This window comes from Physeter macrocephalus, chromosome 6, assembly GCF_002837175.3.
Source record: "Physeter macrocephalus isolate SW-GA chromosome 6, ASM283717v5, whole genome shotgun sequence".
In the NCBI taxonomy this organism is placed as follows: Eukaryota; Metazoa; Chordata; class Mammalia; order Artiodactyla; family Physeteridae; genus Physeter; species Physeter macrocephalus.
The window spans coordinates 15,842,304-15,862,250 of NC_041219.1; the positions used below are offsets into that span (position 1 = coordinate 15,842,304).

The following is a 19,947-nucleotide window of genomic DNA, read 5'->3' on the forward strand; positions in this document are numbered from 1 at the left end:
AGGCCCGCGTACCGCAAAAAAAAAAAAAAAAAAAAAAAAACCACCCGACAGGGCAAAATGAAACATGTGGGGTAGTTCCAAGTGGTTTTATTTTCAAGAAAACAGTTCCTAAACTGAGCTTCATAAATTTCTAATTTGAGGGACTATCTGAAATGTGAAATTTATTGTCTGTTGGGGAATGAGTTTCTTCATTTGAGAAAACGGAATATTCAAATATTTGCCTCAAGTTTTAATGATCTCTCTAGAATGTTTCAACTGGACATTTATTCTTTCTTCAGGTACATTTGTGTGGCTAAGGTATTTAAGTGCCCAAATAATTATTGCTTCCTGCTAATTCCATAAAGTAAAATCAGACTTATGTGCTTAGATTCACCATAAGTTAAAAGTTATGATCAGTATAGATGATTCTAACAGATCATTTTATAGTAAATGATACTTTCGGAAAGATGATATCTCACTGTCTATTTACCTACATGAATATGTGTAATGAAGTAGGTATATTTTTTACCCTAGAAGCAGCAATATCTTTTCATTCACAATATTAATATCTCTGGTTTCCATATACCTAATTTTAAGAGGAACAATACTTTTGATCTCATATTGCCAAACATATCCAGTTTATACTTGGGAAAAATGATCTAGATTTTGTATGACATATATTTGTGTGTGTATATATATATATATATATGCATATCCATAATTTAGTTTTGTAAAGCCCTAAGCTTTAAAATATCAAACAGACTTCTATGACAGCACATCAGTGCAGGTAAAAAGAGTTTAGATTTCTCCAGTTTATCAATCAAAAATATAAAATTAACAAAAAATATTGAGAGCAGGGTTATATATAAATATCATACGAGGATCAGTTCATGAAGCCGGGTCCTTTGCTAGTATTCTCTTACCAGATTCATAACACTTGGTAAGAAAAGACCTAACTTTGTAACAAATACACTCTGATAATATATATTTTGTGGAATAAAAGACATTATATTCTGTTAGAATTAATAAGAATAGATACAAGCAAGACTTAAATTAAAAAAAAAACAACAGTACTAGAGTTCTCTATCCTTGCTTTTAACTAACTAAAAGTTGAGTTGAAATTGCCCACTCTATTAATGCATAATAAAATTCATGGAAACAGAAAATAAAAAGCCAAATGCTTCTAGAACCTGAACTGAGTATAAATATAGTATAATAACTTGCCATTTTCAAGAGGGGAACAGAGGTTGAATTTGCAATTAACTGGAATTCTAATTCAGACAACTCAGCAATACAGACGTGGAACAGGTCCGGGTGAGGGGCAATGCGTAGGTTTCTTTTAAGTGGCGACAACCTTGAACTGATGCAGTTTGAACTATAGCCTAATGAGGGATTTGTTAATCTCTGGAAAAGCTATAGACCCAAGATTCACTTAACCCTGGCCCTGGTGATCTATCTGAAAGTCATGGACTTTATTCTTCTTATACTGTTTCAGTCTGCAGACTGGAAAACCTCTCCCTTTACACACTGAGAATTCCCACTGCAGTGAATGGAAGGTCTGTGTGTGTAAAGAGCACGTGAGCAGCGGGGGTTCAGCCCCGGAGAAAGAAGGTGTCGAGTTGCCTTGGTAAAGAATTTATACACCACGTGTTCACAGTTTCTTGACAGGTATAATTATCAGTGTTGTCTTTTCCTTTACTATGTGCTGGGATTCTGAAGCACGGTTTCAAACTTGTGACTATTGGGTGTTTGATCAAGTAGCTTCAAGGACCTGAAAGGCGGGGGGAAGAGTGAAGAGAAATCAGTGATTAGTATTCAACTACAATGTGCTAAAAATATCAAAGAAGCATGTGCTATGTGAGAACAGCAAGGATTATTTTGGGCGCTATCATTCATGCACAGCCTTCCACATGTGAACAAACTGTTTGATGTCTGCAAAGGAAGTAATTATCAAATGAGGATGGAAGAGACACAGTTATTCCCTAATATGAAATTTTAAAAAATCAGTTTGGAAACATTTCAAATGTAAAACATTTCTTCCTCCCCATTCCAGATGACTCTACTTTTCTTCGCGAAGGCAGAGAAGAGATAACCTTTATATGTTATGACTCTTAGGGTGACTAGTGTTGCTCCCGCTGAGATACATGCAAGCAGAGCCTCTCGCTGATAGGCTGGAAGCACCAATATCCCTTCTGTAAAGCACATAGTAGGCCTGTCTCTTCTTCCACGAGGTCAGCCAGCCTGACACAGAGTAGAACAGAGTAGGCAGATGCCCCCATGTGGTCACATTTGGGGGAGCAGCCTCCCCAAACATTCCCCCAGACCTGTCACTTTTCTACCATTATGGAGTCATTTGTTTCAGAAAGAACAGTGGTTTTCAATCTTTGTTTTTAAAGCTGCGGATATTTTTATTTCAATGAATGCAGAGCACCATATACAAAAAAAATTTTGAACGAATTGTTCTGGTTGATGTGAAAGTGTGCGTGGGGGGTAGGTTTGCAATCTGCCTACTCTGCATCTGCACTCTCCAGCCACCAAGCCTTCTAGAGAAATGCCTAAAAGCACCTTGGGCCTACAGCGTGGAACTGAAAGTCAAGCATGAGGCCACTGTACTTCTTCAGGAGTCACCTAACAAGATACTGCATAAAAATATCATCTGCCATTAACATTCTAACTACTATACTACTGCCACTACTATTACTATTGAGTGTTCACCAATTGCCACATATTTTGTTAAGAGGTTTACATATTTTTTCTTATTTAATCTCCATAACAGACCATTTTCATGAGTCTCACATTGAATAACTTCCTTCAAGTCCCTTAGCTACCAGGTGACAGAGCTACCAAGTGACTGAGTTTTTAATCCATTAACTTATCATACAGTTACATGTCCTAAGGGAATGGGACTTAGAGCAGATGAATTTTAGTAAGAGTCTTGGGTCTCTTCATCTACCCAGAGGGGGAGTAGGCCTGAGGGATATGCCAGCAGCTGAGAGAGCACTGGGCTTCCAAACTGTGCATCACGGAGATACCCACTGGGAAGAACCACCTGCACCAAATGTTCTCATTATTTCCCTCATTCCCATGATTTACAATTGAACAGATTAATGATTCTTTTCTTTTTTAAATAAAAGCCTCATCTCCACATTAGTTTAAATTTTGTTGATCAAATTGCTTTGCTAATTTTTCAATGAGCCACTGTGGTAGGCAGAATAATGGCCCCTGAAATATGTCCACGTTCTAATCCCCAGAACCTGTGAATATGTTAGATGCCATGGTAAGGGAAATTAAAGTTGTAGATGGAAGTAAGCTTGCTAAACAGCTGATGTTAAAATAGGGAGGGGGATCCTGAAATTGTCCAGGTGGGTCCAATGTAATTAGAAGTGGAAGACGGTGAGAGAAGAAAGACTCAGGGAAGGGGATGTGATGACAGAAGCAGAGGTCAGAGTGATGCAATGTGAGGACTCGACCATCACTGGTGGTTTGGAGGGTGCGGAATGGAACCAGGAGGCAAGGAATGCAGGCATCCCCTAGAAGGTAGAAAAGGCAAGGACATGAATCTTCCCCTAGAGCCTCTGAAAGCCCAGTGAGACTGTCTTGGGCTTCTGTCCTACATTAGTACAAGAAAATTAATTTGTATTCTTTTAAGCCATTAAATGTGTTTCGTAATTTTTAGGGCAGCAACAGGAAACTAACAGAGCTGTAATGACGAAGTACTTTGAAGCATAGGGCACTGTTTTAGAGGTAAGTGGTGAGGGTTAGCGCCAACTCTAAGCAGTGTGAGACTGAATTCCTGGAGAGCTCATGTGAATGTGTCTATGAGGCGGGATGGGATATGAAAGGGCAGATGCCACTGAAGAAAGAGGTAGAGCAGCACAGCTGTTAAAAGAAAGAGGCTTTGAAGCCCATATCCCTGGGTTTGAATCATGGCCCTATAACTTCTTAGCTGTGAAATAAGTAGACTTTAAAAAATCCTACATGACTTAGTTTCCTTCTTTAAAAAGAGATTAAAACAGTACCTAATACTCATAGGGTTACTGTAAAGATTAAGTAATTCTATATACATGAAGCATTTAGAAGAGTTCTTGGCATACCCTAATTTCTTAATAAATTTTATCCAGCATTATGATTATTATTTCTGGTGCAGTTTCCTGCTTGATAACTCTGGGTTCCTTGAATTCAGTGTTATCAGAGTCCTCCTTTGGGACCTCTCAGTAAGTGGGCTGGCAGTTCTGGCAGTTGTTGCCTGGATCAGACCATGAGGCCCGTGGCTGTGGCAGTGGAAATGCAAGGTATAGAACAATAAATAGCAGATAAAATAAGGGAAATGGGGGCCTGAAGAGCGAGAGGAAAAAGAAAGTCAGTGAGGCTACTGGCAAAGGCCGGCTGCTTTGTAAATCTGCTAAGATGCAGCCTGTATTGGAGTGTAAATGAATTCTTCACCCTGGATCTGCCAATAGAAGGTCAGAGAACTTAAACAAGCTTTTGGTCTTGACTTCCTCAGAATAGTGACATCTCAAAAAGTATTCCTCCTCTTTCTTACTTTTATTCTTTGGGAATCTGAGTGAAATATGGATTTATATAAGTCACACTTTTAAAAATGAGATGCTGGGCTTCCCTGGTGGTGCAGTGGTTGAGAATCTGCCTGCCAATGCAGGGGACATGGGTTCGAGCCCTGGTCTGGGAGGATCCCACATGCAGTGGAGCAACTAAGCCCGTGCGCCACAACTACTGAGCCTATGCTCTAGAGCCCGCAAGCCACAACTCCTGAGCCCGCATGCCACAACTACTGAAGCCCGTGCACCTAGAGCCCGTGCTCCACAACAAGAGAGCCGCGATAGTGAAGAGGCCCGCGCGCCACAACGAAGAGTAGCCCCTGCTCGCCGCAACTAGAGAAAGCCCACAGGCAGCAACGAAGACCCAATGCAGCCAAAAATAAAAATAAATAAAACAAAATAAAATAAATGAGATGCTTATGGGGTGGGGGACAAAATAGGTGAAGGGGATTAAGAGGTACAAGCTTCCAGTTATAAAATAAATAAATCATGGGACAATGTATAGCATAGGGAATATAGTCAATAATACTGTAATAACATTGTATGGTGGCAGGTAGTAACTAGACTTATCATGATGATCAATTTATAATGCATATAAATGTCAAATCACTATGCTGTATGCCTAAAACTTAATAATCAAAGTCAACTACACTTCAGTAAAAAAAGAAAAAGAAAAAAAAATGCTTAAAGCTGAATAAATGTGACACTTTCTCAAAAAACGTGGGTATAGTATTAAAAAGAAACCAAATTCATATTATCTGCTTAGGTTTCTGTAATGTAATTATGTAGTGATCATATTTACTACATTTAAGAAATGTAGTATATTCTTCCTGATTAACAAAGATGAAAGTTAGGGAAAAAGACAACTGAGATTCACTTCAGGAGAAGTTTAAAATTAAAAGTAGGCATAAGACAGGTTTTCCACACACTACTTGCATTCAACCTATTTTCCATCTGTATGCAGCCCTGACCATTGCTAGTTACTTAATAACTTCTACCATCTCAGACCAAATATTATTTCTAATTTATAGAACAGAAGTTACATTTCATGTGATAAACAGTAAGACAATATCTGACAAGTATTTTTGCTTTACCTGGTCTTTGCTTGACTTGTCAAACTTAAAAAAAAAAAAAATCAGAGATCTGTTCAAAGTAAATAGTTTCAGATCTCTTCTCAAAAGCAACCACAGTATGAGTTAGCAAGTGTAACAAATCCCATTTAATCCTTAAAAAATCTAATTAATTAAAAGTTGAACAAGAGCTAATGTAGGTCTCTTTGACTGAATCCACCATAAAATCCATGGATGACATGACAGAGTTGTACTTTGCTTGTACTTGAAATGTACAATGTACAGTTTCATCTCAAGGGTCCATGATCCTGTGCACTACAAGTGCTGTCTTGGCAGGCATAGATATAAATTTCATGTTCACTTAAACAGAGCTTTACCGTATCCTGTGCAAGAAATAAACCTGGTTTTAAATGCCTTTTATTAAAAATGTTACTCTTCGATCATGAGACAGTAGGAAATTCTCAAGTGATTTAATGAAGACTGATGGAACAGAGAAATGGAATTGAGTATATGGCCCAGCAGTATTTATGGCCAAGTTGTATACTTCCAAAGATGACTGAATGAGCATAAATACTGGAAGCTTTTAGTAAGACCTCAGAAGCCGGAATGGCAACATACTTCTTTTAAAACACTTTAAAACAATTTTACTATGGGCCAGAGTGGTAAAACAATTTAGGAGAATTGGTACAAGTCTGTATTATTGAGAATGGAAGAAAAAATGAGTTCAGGAAAAGAGTGTCAATGTTTGACTGAAGAATACTGGATTGTTATTATTAGCAAAAAGACCTTTGCAAGGATTCTGAAAGTACAAACGTGAAGTACCTTTATGTTTGAAACGGATTAGAGAGAAGAAGGATACGGACAAAATGACTTGTCTGTATGCATCCAAATCATTCCGTCATCCCAGTCCAAACCACCGTGTCTCTTGCCTGGACTCCTATGTAATAGTCTCCTAATTGGTCTCTGTTTTTACTCTTACCCTGCAATAATCTATTCTCCCCATAGCAGCCAGAGTGATCTTTTTTAACACATAAATCATGTCACTCTTTTGCTTAAAAACCTTCAGTGGTTTCCACTGCAATAACATCTAACTTCCCTAAGCAGTTTAAAAAGCTCTCTATAACCTGGCCCCCATCTATCTAACTGTCCTTCTCACTCTTTATTGTCTAACTACCTCAGCTTTCTTTCTATTCCTCAAACGTCAAATAGGCTCACATCTGCCTCAGAGCTACTGTACTGGCTATTTCCTCCTCTTCTTATGGCTCATCTCCTTGCTTCGCATTGTCATTCAACCTCAGCTTAAATGTTACCTCCTTTGAGGGGTCTTCCCTGATCACCGCACAGAAGGTCATCACCTAGCCAGTCTCTATCAAAGCACACTATTTTAACTCTACAAAGTACTGGTCTCAATAGGATATTTTTTATCTACTTGTTAATTAACTATCTCCTCCAACCAGAATGTAAACACCATGACAGCAAGGATTTTGCTCTGCTCATGCTGTTTCTACAGCCCATTGAACAGTGCCTGGTCCATCACAGTAACAAATAAATATTTATTGTTAAATAAATGTCGTTTTTAGAATGGAATGCAATTTTAGATAAAGACACCAAACTGTGATATATATATATATATATATATATATATATATATATATATATAACAAAACTAGCAGGCTATAAAAGAAAGATAGTTGAATCCCCAGAACTCTCTGAGAATAAATCCCATACTCTTTTTACTTCCCCATGCAGCTTCTTTCCATGAGTGGCACAAAAAAGTTGAAAATCTCTTCTCGAATTCAGTGTGTGCAAATAGTCATCTGATACTGAATGAGTTAAAACCACCATTATCCACTGTCATCTTCCCAAGAACATTTGAACCTCATTTCAAATACACGTTTGCAGACATCATAGCGTAGAGGTATATAACAATATGAACTGTCTCTTCCAAAGAATAGCAAGGAAAACTTATGTAACTCCAGAATTTCTGATGTTGGCACATGAAATACCTGGCAAAATAAGAAAGGAAAATAATTCTATGCTACTTGTAAGTGTGGTTGTGGGGAATCCATTGAAGCTATTGCAGCTTCGTATCATTCATCTAAAACATGGTGTTTTAGTGATACTTACTGTGAAGGGTTTTTTGAGGATTAGGAATAACATGTGAGAAGAGCCTAGCACATAACAGGCACTTCAGAGATGGTGATTCTCACTCTTAACATTTTTTTCTTGAATTTTCTTTTTTTTTTTTTGAATTTTCTTAAAAACATGTAGCAAAACCTGATTTAGCATTCTTTGTCACAAAGTGGAATTTCGAAAAAGGCAGGTGTACCTTAGACACATTTTAAGTGAGCACCCAGAGAGAATTTCAAAATCTCTCAGAGCATAAACACCGGCAGGTCTCTACTTCATTCTTTTCAGTGGAGCAGTTTTCTAGTAAACTGTTTCAGTATTCTAAAGGGGATCTTCCCAGAATCAGCACTATACGGTTTAGTTTGTACACTGTGCAAAGGCAACTGGCCAAGGAGGTGAGGGGGGCTGGAATCTAGCCCACACTCTTGTCATATAGCCATGTGGCTGAGGATCTGGGTTTGCAGAGAGGCTGCATTTTTGTAATTTGTATAAAGGCATCGTATAGTGTGTACCTGGCCCTCCTAAAGAATATCATTTTTCAAAAATACCTTACATTTGCAGGGAATATGGCTGAATGACACATAAAGTAAGCAACTGTCTTGCTTACGTTTTCTGAGGTCATTTTTAAAAATTTGTTTGATTTTGTTTGGATTATTAGATCTAGTAATTATGTTCCAGCTGTCTAAGAAACTATATTTAAAAAAACAAAAAACAAAAGAAACATGTAAGGGACTTTCCTTGTATAGAAGAAGGCACCTCTTACCTATGACATGTGGTTTTGCTGTGTTTGTTGCTGCCGCTGCTGTTGCTGTTGTTGAATTAGCAATTGTTGCTGCTGCCGCCGCCGGGCTGTCCGTAGCTTTTCAAAGCGAGCCTCCATTTCTTCCAAGACTTTCGGGGTGTATCGGACCACCAGCTTGACGCTGTCCTTAGCAGCCTTGAGTAGTTCCACAGCTTTCTCATGGTGTTCTCCTTCCACACTCTGAAAAGACAGTGACATTTCTTAAAGGGGAGAGTTTCCATGTTCTTTTCTCGAGAGCCAAATGTGAAATTAGTATCATAGTACAATCCTAGTCTGAAATTTCAAGAAGATACGGCCAATGAGATGTATTGTCATTGTTATTATTTATTACATCTGTAGCTGAATCGTGGGCAGGTTAGGCTGCACTAGGGCACAGGATGGATTGAATGGAGGTTCAAGTTAGGAGGGTGAGAAACAGTGAAGAACTAAACGATAACACTAACATTTAGAATGGAATTTCTAAATTTCACCTGGAAGAGTAAATGCACTAGTCTGGACACGTTGGAAAAAATTAAAAAAGAGTAACGAATGGGGACTTTGCTTATCTGATATGAACATTTATTAAGAATCTGATATTAACATTTATTAAGAATCTAGGGCTTCCCTAGTGGTGCAGTGGTTGAGAATCTGCCTGCCAGTGCAGGGGACACGGGTTCGAGCCCTGGTCTGGGAAGATCCCACATGCCACGGAGCAACTAGGCCCGTGAGCCACAACTACTGAGCCTGCGTGTCTGGAGCCTGTGCTCCCAACAAGAGAGGCTGCAACAGTGAGAGGCCCACGCACGGTGATGAAGAGTGGCCCCCGCTTGCCGCAACTAGAGAAAGCCCTTACACAGAAAAGAAGACCCAACACAGCCAAAAATAAATAGATTAATTAATAATTAAAAAAAGAATACAATGCTTAAAGCAGTGTCTTATTGGTGTGGTTAAGGAACAGTAGAACGAAACAGAGTCTAGAAGTAGATCCATCGTATATAAATCTTGATTGTATGATAAATGTGAAATTTGGACCAAAGGGGAAAAGGATTGTTAAATAATGATGCTGAAACAACTAAAATAAAGCACAGGTCAGTGTTCATCATCTTGCAATGCAAAAGGAATTCTTAAGTAAAAATACCAAGAAAACCCCCCACAAAAATCAGATTTAAAGATTGTAAGTTTCTATGTCTCACACACCATGAAAGGTCAAATAACAAACTATTAAAAATATTTTCAATAAACGACAGTCAATTTGTTAATATTCTTCAAATGAAGAGCTCTTACAAGTCAGTAAAGATCTAAGCAAAATAGGCAAGAGAACTCATGGACAAATAATAATTTTTAAAATGCCCAATAAACCTATGAAAAAATGTCCAAGACCCCTAATAATTAAAGAAATATAGATGAAAAAATATTTCATTTTTAATTTAAAAATGGTAAAGGTGTATTTTTAAATATGGTATATTGACAAGGATGTAGGGAAAAGGTACTCATATACTGTTAATAATATAACACAAACTGGTACAGTTTTTCTGGAGGGCACTATCGTTATGCATTGGATAAACCCTTTATAAATGAAGATTTTTACTTTCAGGAAAATTTACTAAGGATATAATCAGATATGCACGCATACCTATAAGATAGATGTGATGTGACAGAAAGCAAAAAATAAATCAATTCTTGGCTTTTGAGTTTCAGAAATACTCTTTGAACGTCATGGCACAGACATTAGTTGGGGAAACTATGTTTACTATAAGTAAACTCAAAGAGGCTCCTCCCAACCCTTTTAAGGTTTCTCCAGGTGGGGATTAGGGAGTAGTAAAAGAGAAGAAAAGTTGTAATCAGACATAATAGAACCCCGAGAAAAGGAGGCAGTCCTTCCCGTTCAGCTGACCGCCAGAGTAGATGACATAACTCCTATTTTATAGGATCCAAGCGCAAAGGCCTTTTTGACTTGCTTCCTGGGTAAAGCTCGGGGGAGAAACATGTGTGATGTGACAGATAGGGACCAAGATAGGCTTAAACACTGCCAGAATACCGAGGAGTGGCACTGAAGTGGCAGAGAAGGCCACCCAAAATTGGTTGAGATTGCATTTTCACAAGCCAAGGAGAAGGGGGACTAAAATGAATATTATCTTGAGTTACAAAAAATAATTTGCATTTCAAGCACACAAATTATATCTTGAGATTCCTAATTACGACTATTATACAGATTTGGAGACTTAAGAATTGTGTTCCATTCTGTCATTCACTTCAGCGAGGTGGATGTGGACTGCAGGAAAAAAAGGCTTTGAACTTAGCAATGAGATAGCCATTGGTGGCCTTCAGTCATTTGTCTGAAAACCAGGCAGATACTAAGGGTTGAGAAATGACTGTGGAGAGCCCTGGAGGCAACTTATATAACCACTCCTTTGCCAAGTCTGGGTTAAATAGAGAGCAAGGGGTTATAAATAGCTGTTGAGCGGAGTGAATTTTTATCTGTGGCTGAAGCCTAGGAAAATAGGCTTATTCACTGATTAATTTATTCCTTTAATTATTCACTCAGTCATTGACTTGGACACTCAACAGATGTTTTTTAAGCATTTATTTTACCAGTCATGTTCTACTAAGTTCTCTGAAAGAACATGGACAGGGGAAAACTTTGACAACTTCGTACAACATAAACTCTGTTTTCAGTGTGCTTGTAATTTCTTTGTAATTTGCCCCAAGGTGAGTTGTTAATGTATTAACAATTAATGTATGGAATTCTCCTTTAAAAGGAAAACTGGGTGATTTACTTGTTCATACCCTTCTCTAGTTTCTTTTCTAATATTAAAACTTACATGTTCATATGTTTTAATAACAATGGTTCACCCATTTTCTAGGCCAGATGATTAGTCTCCAGACTTCTTTTTGGCTTTTGTTCTATTTGCTTTAATTTAATAGGGTTGGAAATTCTAGGCCGGACCTTTGGAGGCCCATTATCCCAGTTTAGGCACTCTGCCTACTATTTAGAGTTGCCACAGGAGGGCTGTGGGACTAATACATGGGACCATCAGGCTCTCGCCATAGAGAATGGCTGAGAAACACGGCTGGTGTGCCGTACTCAGCCCTCTAGAACTGGCAGGATTACCTCTCTCACCCCCAGCGCTGCTCTCCCCAATACAGTTAGCAACTGATAAAAAGCAGACTCCTCGGTCTTTGAATCCAGAGTTTTGCCTCAGTGCTCTATCTTTGGTTTAGACGGTGACTCAGATTCTTTCGGGCTCGGCAGAGTTAACGGGTCTCCTAGTCTGACTCTACCTTTTCACTCTGTCTTTCCCACCAGGGCACAGAATCCACATGGAATCTGGGCAGCGTCACACTTCTTCATTTCTACTACTAAAAATGCTGTGTTAAAAATAATACAAATTACATGATTAAGCAGTATAACAGAAACTAAGAGGCAACTCAGAGATTTGAAGAAATATAAGCATGTTTATAAGACTATCATTTCAAACACTCAATAACTTTGTTTTTAAAATTGTTTTCAGAAAAATCTTGAGGATTATTCTGGGTGGTTCTCTTTTTCCACTGGCTTTACCTACTTTATAAATACTTTGGGGGGCATATGTTTGTCTTCTTCAGCTATAATTTATCTCTGGAGTGCTTTTAGTCCTTCAGTATAACTTTTTAGTAAGAATAAGGCAGTTTTCTCTCCTTTCTTTCCCTTTTAAAGTAAGAACAAAAAAGCAGACAACCTTTCCATGGAGTTCCTGTTCCATGCATAAAAAAAGCTATCTGATCAGTTACGGTATACAAGCTGAGGAACAAACACCTATCAGCAGGTATTCCCTTAGCCCTGAAAGTTTATCATTTATTCCTACTTTGACTTAGTCTCTCTCACTCTTAATGAAACTAGGCCTCATTTCAAGCTAAATATTTAAAACATGTTTTGAAATATAATAGTTTATTTGTAAACAGTTAAGCTTTCTATTACAGATATATATGTGTGTATGCACACACACACACACACACACACACACACACACACACACATCCCCCTGATTCAAGAATTGTCCTTTATAACAATTAGCTCAGTTTGAGCAGTCACTGAAAACCTGTAACACCAGCAAACTTCCAATTTCAAAGTGAAATTCCCTCCTCTATTAAAAAACCCTGAATTTTATACTTTCCATAAGAGCTTTCTATACTTTCTAAAAGAAATTCTGTAGTTTTAGATTTCATCCTCTTGCTTTACGAGTTTACTGTACCTATTGCAATTTGAGGAAGTCATTAGCATGGATTAATTTCAAGGCTTTCCAACAGACATCTGGTAAAAGTTGGATGTCATTAAGGAGGTGAGGGGTGGTGAGGAAGGCATGGGGGTATACTAGGTATCCAGGAAATCTAGACCAAAGAGAAGTGGTCTGAAAAAAGAAAAGCCCCTAAACAGAAATATTACCTACTCCATAGTAGTGCCTAGTCTGGCCACGAGCCTTTACCAAAGTAAATTAAAATGCACAGGAAGAATGGACATTCCCATCCTGAAAATATTTCTTTCCCTGCTAAATTTTTAAAAAAACACATATAGAGGGCTTCCCTGGTGGCGCAGTGGTTGCGCGTCCGCCTGCCGATGCAGGGGACCCGGGTTCGCGCCCCGGTCTGGGAGGATCCCACATGCCGCGGAGCGGCTGGGCCCGTGAGCCATGGCCGCTGGGCCTGCGCGTCCGGAGCCTGTGCTCCGCAACGGGAGAGGCCGCAGCAGAGGGAGGCCCGCATACCACAAAAAAAAAAAAAAAAAAAAAAAAAAAAATACACATATAGAAATCAAAATGAAAAGCAGAGTTCAAGTGGTTTTATTAATATTACCATTTCCAAATGCATAAATACAAACTAATAAAATACTAAACTGAAGAAAAACCATAAGAACTGGATCTTCTAAAATGTTAATATATAAAGGAATATATTTTCATTCAGGAAGCTGGGAAAAATGATCTCAGTGAATAACCAGATGCATACTTGTTTCATTAGTAATCTCATGTAGTAGTAGTAGTAAGCTCCGGGAAATTTTAAAGTTAGTTACTTTGATGCAAATTTGGCAAGTCAGTGGCTGATAAATGAACCAAATTTTAAACATTGTTGCATTCTGATTTTTAAGTAGTTTTTTTTTTCCCCATACAATGTGAGTTATCAAAATGGCTGCTATTTCTTGGTACACTCAATATCTTGGTTGATTAAGAATCCCCTCTAATAAGAGAGAACTTTGGATTACACTGTATACATGAATTTGCTCACAATATGTGCTCTCTCCCCTGTTATAGAAAAACCAGTTGTTAAATTTTGACCTTGGCTAGACCTCAGATGGAAGAGATGCCTGCCCTGGAAAGGCATCTCTACATCTATGCACAATCAGTTGCCCAATGGCCCATGCCCAGGTCATCATGTTCATGTGGTTCTTTCTCTGTGAGGATTACATGGACATAATCCTGACCCAGCTTGCTGGTAAATTGCTTAAACACTTTGTTGGATAACCAAGAGTTGGCTATACCTCTCAGTTATTGTAGGAATATCTAGAGCCAGTTTTATGCATAGGCTCCTAAATGCACCAGTCATTCTTTTGGATTAAGGAACAAATAATGTTATCAGGAAATAAAATGATATCAAGGATATTGAGTCATGATATGTTAGTACAATTAAGTAGCTCACAAACTCAGAACATCATACCTGCAAAGGCCCTTAGAAGCAACCTCGTTTATCTCCTTGCACCTTAATACATAAGGAAATAAAGACCAAGAGTGGCTGTGACTTGGTCCATTTTATAAATTTGTTAGTTGCAGTGCTGGATTAGAACTCATTATTCTTGATGACTGCTCTTTCAACAACCTCATTCTGCTTTTTTAGATTAACTAATTCAGATAATGGTGGGTCAGTTTTTACATGATGTGAAAGGATAGAAACTAATGACAAGGATAAGATGTGTCAACTCCTAGCTCTAAAGTGTATGAGTTGGCCAGTGAAGAAGCAGAATAAGACTATATGCTCACTATTAGTGGGTTATTCTCAACTTTGAAAAGGCCCAATATAGCCAAAGACAGACCTACTCCTTTCCCACAAAGGTAATTGTGACTGATCATTTTGTTCTTATGATAGTTTTGCTTTTAGTCCATGAAGGTGTTCTGATATTAAGAGTGTGTGTGTCTATACATAATAAATGTGGGTGTGTGTGTGGGTATGTGTGTGTGTATACTCTAACATTCGTTGAGCACTTATTGAGTGCAAGGCACTGTTGGCTGCCTGGTAATGGAGAGCTTAAGAAATCTGTCCCAAGTCCCCAGCTAGTCAGTGGAACAGATGGAACTTAACTGAGATCTGTTTCCGGAGACTAGGCTCTTACCTACTAATCCATAGCCTTAAATAAGATAATAAAGTAAATATCATATCAGTGGGTATTCTCCTATTCATGGGTATTTTCAGACCAGTTGTTCTTGAACCTGGATGTACACAGAAATCAACTTAAACACTTTTAAAATACAGAGACCTAGGCTGTATCCCAGACTTGCCATATCAAGGTCCACAGCAATATGAGCTAGGAACATGTGATATTATAAAACTCTGATACAGCCAGACAGTCACTGATGTGCAGATTACTGTTTAGACATAGTGCCCTAGACTATAACCACCTCAAATAGTAAATGCCATCTTAACAGTGTCTTTACTATGTTACTCCAGGAAAGAGGGCTGGATGGGTGAGGGAAATCTTACAATTTTGCCTTGGTGTAGCTCTGTAGTCAGCATTTTTGGTCATTAAAAAAAAAATACTGACTGGATGTTTAATTCAGAATGGACTGTCAAACAAAACTGAGTTATTTGTAGTGAGGTGGATGGACCTAGATTCTGTCATATAGAGTGAAGGAAGTCAGAAAGAGAAAAACAAATACCATATGCTAACACGTATATATGGAATCTAAAAAAAAAAAAATGGTTATGAAGAACCTAGGGGCAGGACAGGCAGGAATAAAGATGCAGCACAGGGAGATCAGCTCGGTGCTTTGTGTCCACCTAGAGGGGTGGGATAGGGAGGGTGGGAGGGAGACGCAAGAGGGAGGGGATATGGGGATATATGTATATGTATAGCTGATTCACTTTGTTATGAAGCAGAAACTCACACACCATTGTAAAGCAATTATACTCCAATAAAGATGTTAAAAAAAAAAAGAATGAACTATCTCCACACAAATTATAGGATGTATTCAGAAAAAAACCTGTATGACTCTTTGATCCTTTCCTTTTCTCAAATATGTTAATATCCTGTTCTAAATGTATTCTCTTTTCCTGAAGAAAAGTGGCAAGTATAAAAAGTATTACATTTATCCTCTGGAAAAAATATGCTAATTCTCTCCCATAGTACTTTGTTCCTGCCTAAATGCTAATATCTATTTCAGTGCACTGTAATTTATTAGTTTTCAGCCATTCTGCTGTCACTAGACTGTCCGAGGGCAAGATGAGTCTTATTTATCTCTGTGCCCAGCGTCTATTGTGTGCTCAATAAATACTTAGTCAATGAATAAGCCATACACACACACATACATTTATATATTTTTAACATCTTTATTGGAGTATAATTGCTTTACAATGGTGTGTTAGTTTCTGCTTTATAACAAAGTGAATCAGCTATACATATACATATATCCCCATATCTCCTCCCTCTTGCGTCTCCCTCCCACCCTCCCTATCCCACCCCTCTATGTGGTCACAAAGCACCGAGCTGATCTCCCTGTGCTATGTGGCTGCTAAGGAGCCAGTACTGCCCAAGTTTGAATTTGAGCTTCTTAACTTAGCAGCTTTGTGAGCTCAGACAAGCTGCTTAGCATCCCCGCGCCTCAATTTTCTCATCTGTAAAAAGGGTATCATAGAGTGTCTACTTTATAGAATAATTATGGGCATTACATTTATTGATAATATACACAAGGCACTTGGAAGAGCACCTGACACTTTAAAAGGGTCCAAAAAATGTTAGCTGTTTGTTGAACTGTTTCCTGGGTGATCATGTTACTGTAGGGCTTCAGGTGCTTAAGCACAATAACAGCAACAACAAAATATAATTTGCCTTTGGAATAGGTAGAAGTTTCTTTTATATTATCTAGGAAGCCAAAGAAAATTTATTTACTAAATTAATTATGTGTGGAGTTTGTTGGAAGAAGGTTTGAAACTACTTAGGTAAATCAACTGCTTCTAATCACAGTCAAGTAATTTAGAAGCATCATTTCCATACATACAGTTGATATGCTAATTACAAATGATCATCATTTATTCATGAAAAACCACTCTCTCAGTCCCTCCACAGTGTCACACTTTGTTAGGGAAAGGAAGAGTGTGCAGGAGAGTCTCCTGATAGGAGCATGCATAATGTGAGCAAACTTGAGAGGGGAAAATCATCAAATAACCAAACACTACAAGAGAGCAAAGAGCTTAATGGGGAAAAAAAATGGATATAATTACACACATTTTTATCCTGTGAGAGTAGTTATACATATAAAATTTTTTGAACCATGGAAGTAGAGAATGCAGAGCACTAGCAGTCGGCCCAGGGGCAGAAAATTTAAAGAGAGCAAAAGCTTTAAGAAAAAAATCAGCGCCAGAAATCACAGATCTAACATGTTGATCTGAGCCCACCTTTCAGATCCCGAGACTAAAACTGGAAACAAATACAGCTACTACGTGTCAGCTGTAATGCTTTATAGTAACTCTGCTTAACCCTCAATGTTCTGGCACCAACAGGAGGGAAAAAAATTCCTGATGGTTGTTGGGATAAATACAACACACACATGCACACACATACATGTATACCTATACATATACACCCAATAAACATATATACACATGCACACATGCACACACGTACACACACATGCACACACATATACACATACACATACATACAGCCATCTTCAAGAGCACAAATGTGAACACTAGACATCTGGAACCAGAACAAAGCTGGTTTGTTCAAAATATTCCTAGAAAATGAGATCTTTAAATCGGTCTGTTAATTTTTGAGAGGCAGGTTTCACCCGGGAAGTCGAGTTACCGGGTACACTTCCAATCATGATTCACACTGATTTGTACTTCCAAAATACATGCTCTGCCCACCCACACTCTCCCAAGCCGTGACACTCTGTGACACTAAACCCCCCCTGGAGCAGAGCCTCTTGCAAATGTTCAGAAGCAGGAATATCAAAATTGCCTACTCTCGATGTTTGCTTCCAGGTCTGGTTTGGCCTGAGAGGGGGGCTGTGGAGGTGATGATAACATACCCATCAAGAATCGCCTCCCTCATACTCATACGTGCTGCTATTACAGCTCCACTTAAACATGCAAATACATCTCAGTCACTAAAATCTAGTGTGCTTCCTAATCAAATCGTCAAACCAACCCTTAGTACAGCCAGTGTGACAGGGCAGAAAGGCCAGGGATTTGGATTAGGAGGATCCCGGTTTGAGACATAACAAATCACTGTCGAAGAGTGTGACCTTTAGAGAATGACCTCACCTCTCTGTGTCTCGGGTCTCCGATGGACACTGTCCTGGTTTTAGGACTGAAAGTCCCAGAAAATACCTCAGTCCTGGGCAAACCTAGACAGTTGGTCACTGACTAAGACGCGGGAAAATGTAAAGATTGATGAATGCATAGTAGTGCCTGGTACATGATGTATCTTCAGTAAATGTTTGTTTTTGCAGTAGCCCTTGTGGAATTTGAATTTTGAGTGGACATAGGGGGGAGCAATTTTATCAAAGAAGGATGGGTCTGTTGAACACCAAAGGGCAGCATGCGGAGAGGAAAGGGAAGGGAAGGAGGGATCTGAGTTAAGAGAAAGGTTTGGAAGAATAGGCTGGAGGGCAGGGGAGTCATTTTTCCTCACTCTGAAACCCTGCCAATACCCTAAAGACAGACCTAGTACCATGGAGCATTGTCTCCTTCTGGTACTGTAGAATCCCAAGGATGATGGAGCCTGGCTTAAATGGCAAAGCTAGTTTAGGAGGAGTATCCAGATTCAGGTGAGGCTTTTAAACTGAAGAACCAGGCCTGCATACCTGGACACTGGTTGGATCCCCGAGGACAAACACCAGAGCCCATCCTTCAGATAGTCTCCACTGATTTTTATGGCAGGTGGGTTATGATGTGATGCAGACAGGACCAACACTGGTAGGTACTTTGAAAGACTCTGCAACCTAGAAAAAGGCTTAGCCTATAGGAAGTTTTTGGGAAATCTCCTTTCACTAAGCGTGGCATACATCTTTCCATCTCGTCTCCCTAGATGTCAGCTTGTATTATGCTGCAATGACATCAGGATTCTGTCAACCAGAATAGTTTTCTTTTTTCCTTCAGTATCTTACTCTAGTGATCCCAGAGAGACCATTGTGTTCTAAGGGGTATCAATGGAGACAATAACAGGTCTCTGAAATTATTCAACCAAACCCTTCAAAGGGTACCCTTTATTATTTAACCTTAGAACCCTAGAAGCCCTACCAATTATATAAAGCAAAAAGGAGAAACACAACAAATCTAGGCAGAAGTTGTCTGAGTCCAGAGCTGTCAAATGTGTTTCCTGTACAGTGTCAAGCAGCAGGGACTTTTATGTTGCTTTGTACCATGAATAATAAACAGTAATAATAGCTATAATGCTTAATTTAATTACAGAGACTCAAAATTACAGATCCCTTCTTGTAGGAGAAGGAGTGAAAATTTAAGGGATATTTCAGGTTTTACTGTCCAATATCTCACTGGCTCTACATATAAATGTCTTTTCCAATTAAAAGCACACCACAGAAAATTCTTTGGATTTGTCACCAGTGACTTATACTAAGATTTTTCAGGTAATTCGACAAAATAAAACTGTACTTATTTTAAATGTTCTAACTGGCTCTAATCCCCAAAGATTCTTTTCACCCCTGCCCTCTGCCTCCTGCTATCACTAGCCATGCAGCCACCCAAACTAGGCATCCAGGGGATGTCGTTATCTGGTGGACCCTGTGCTTGAAGGCAGGGACTGAGCTACATTGATTGTTTCTTCCCAGGACCCAGCACAGTGCACAGTACCCACCGAACCTGGTGAGTGCTGGCTTTGAAGGACAGACCCAAAGATTACCAGCTGTATACTGTAGGGAAAGTTATTTCATTTCCTGAGCCTCAGTTCCCAACATGCAAAACGATGTGAATAACATTTCCTTTAAAGATGTCATTTAAAATTTAATGAACTACCCATGTAAAGTGCCAAGTGCTACACCTGGCCCACAGAATGCACCCAATAAATGAGGGTCCCCTTACCCCATGAATATTTCCCCATTTTCTAGAAATGACAATAAAAATATCCTGTGGCATGCAAAGCACTTCCATCACACAGGCAGGTCCAACTCTATTTCCTTATATTCAGCTTCAACATATGAGCACCATGCTTCTGATTTTACCACATATT

General features: G+C 38.9%; 1 protein-coding gene across 10 annotated transcripts in view; it reads right to left on the reverse strand.

Annotated features, from left to right (window-relative positions):
* Window positions 1-1,629: 1,629 nt before the first annotated feature.
* LIN7A (lin-7 homolog A, crumbs cell polarity complex component) overlaps window positions 1,630-19,947 on the reverse strand; it is a 238,617-nt gene continuing 220,299 nt past the window's right edge. For 9 of the 10 annotated variants that reach the window (XM_028490418.2, XM_055085238.1, XM_028490419.2 and 6 more), the window contains 2 exons: window positions 8,499-8,717; window positions 1,630-1,750 (listed from right to left, as the gene is read on the reverse strand). In XM_028490418.2, coding sequence (XP_028346219.1) covers window positions 8,499-8,717 — 219 coding nt within the window. In that variant the 3' untranslated portion in view covers window positions 1,630-1,750. Of the gene's footprint in view, window positions 1,751-8,498; window positions 8,718-19,947 lie in introns of those variants that run through there. The other variant, XM_024122877.3, reaches the window with a different exon arrangement.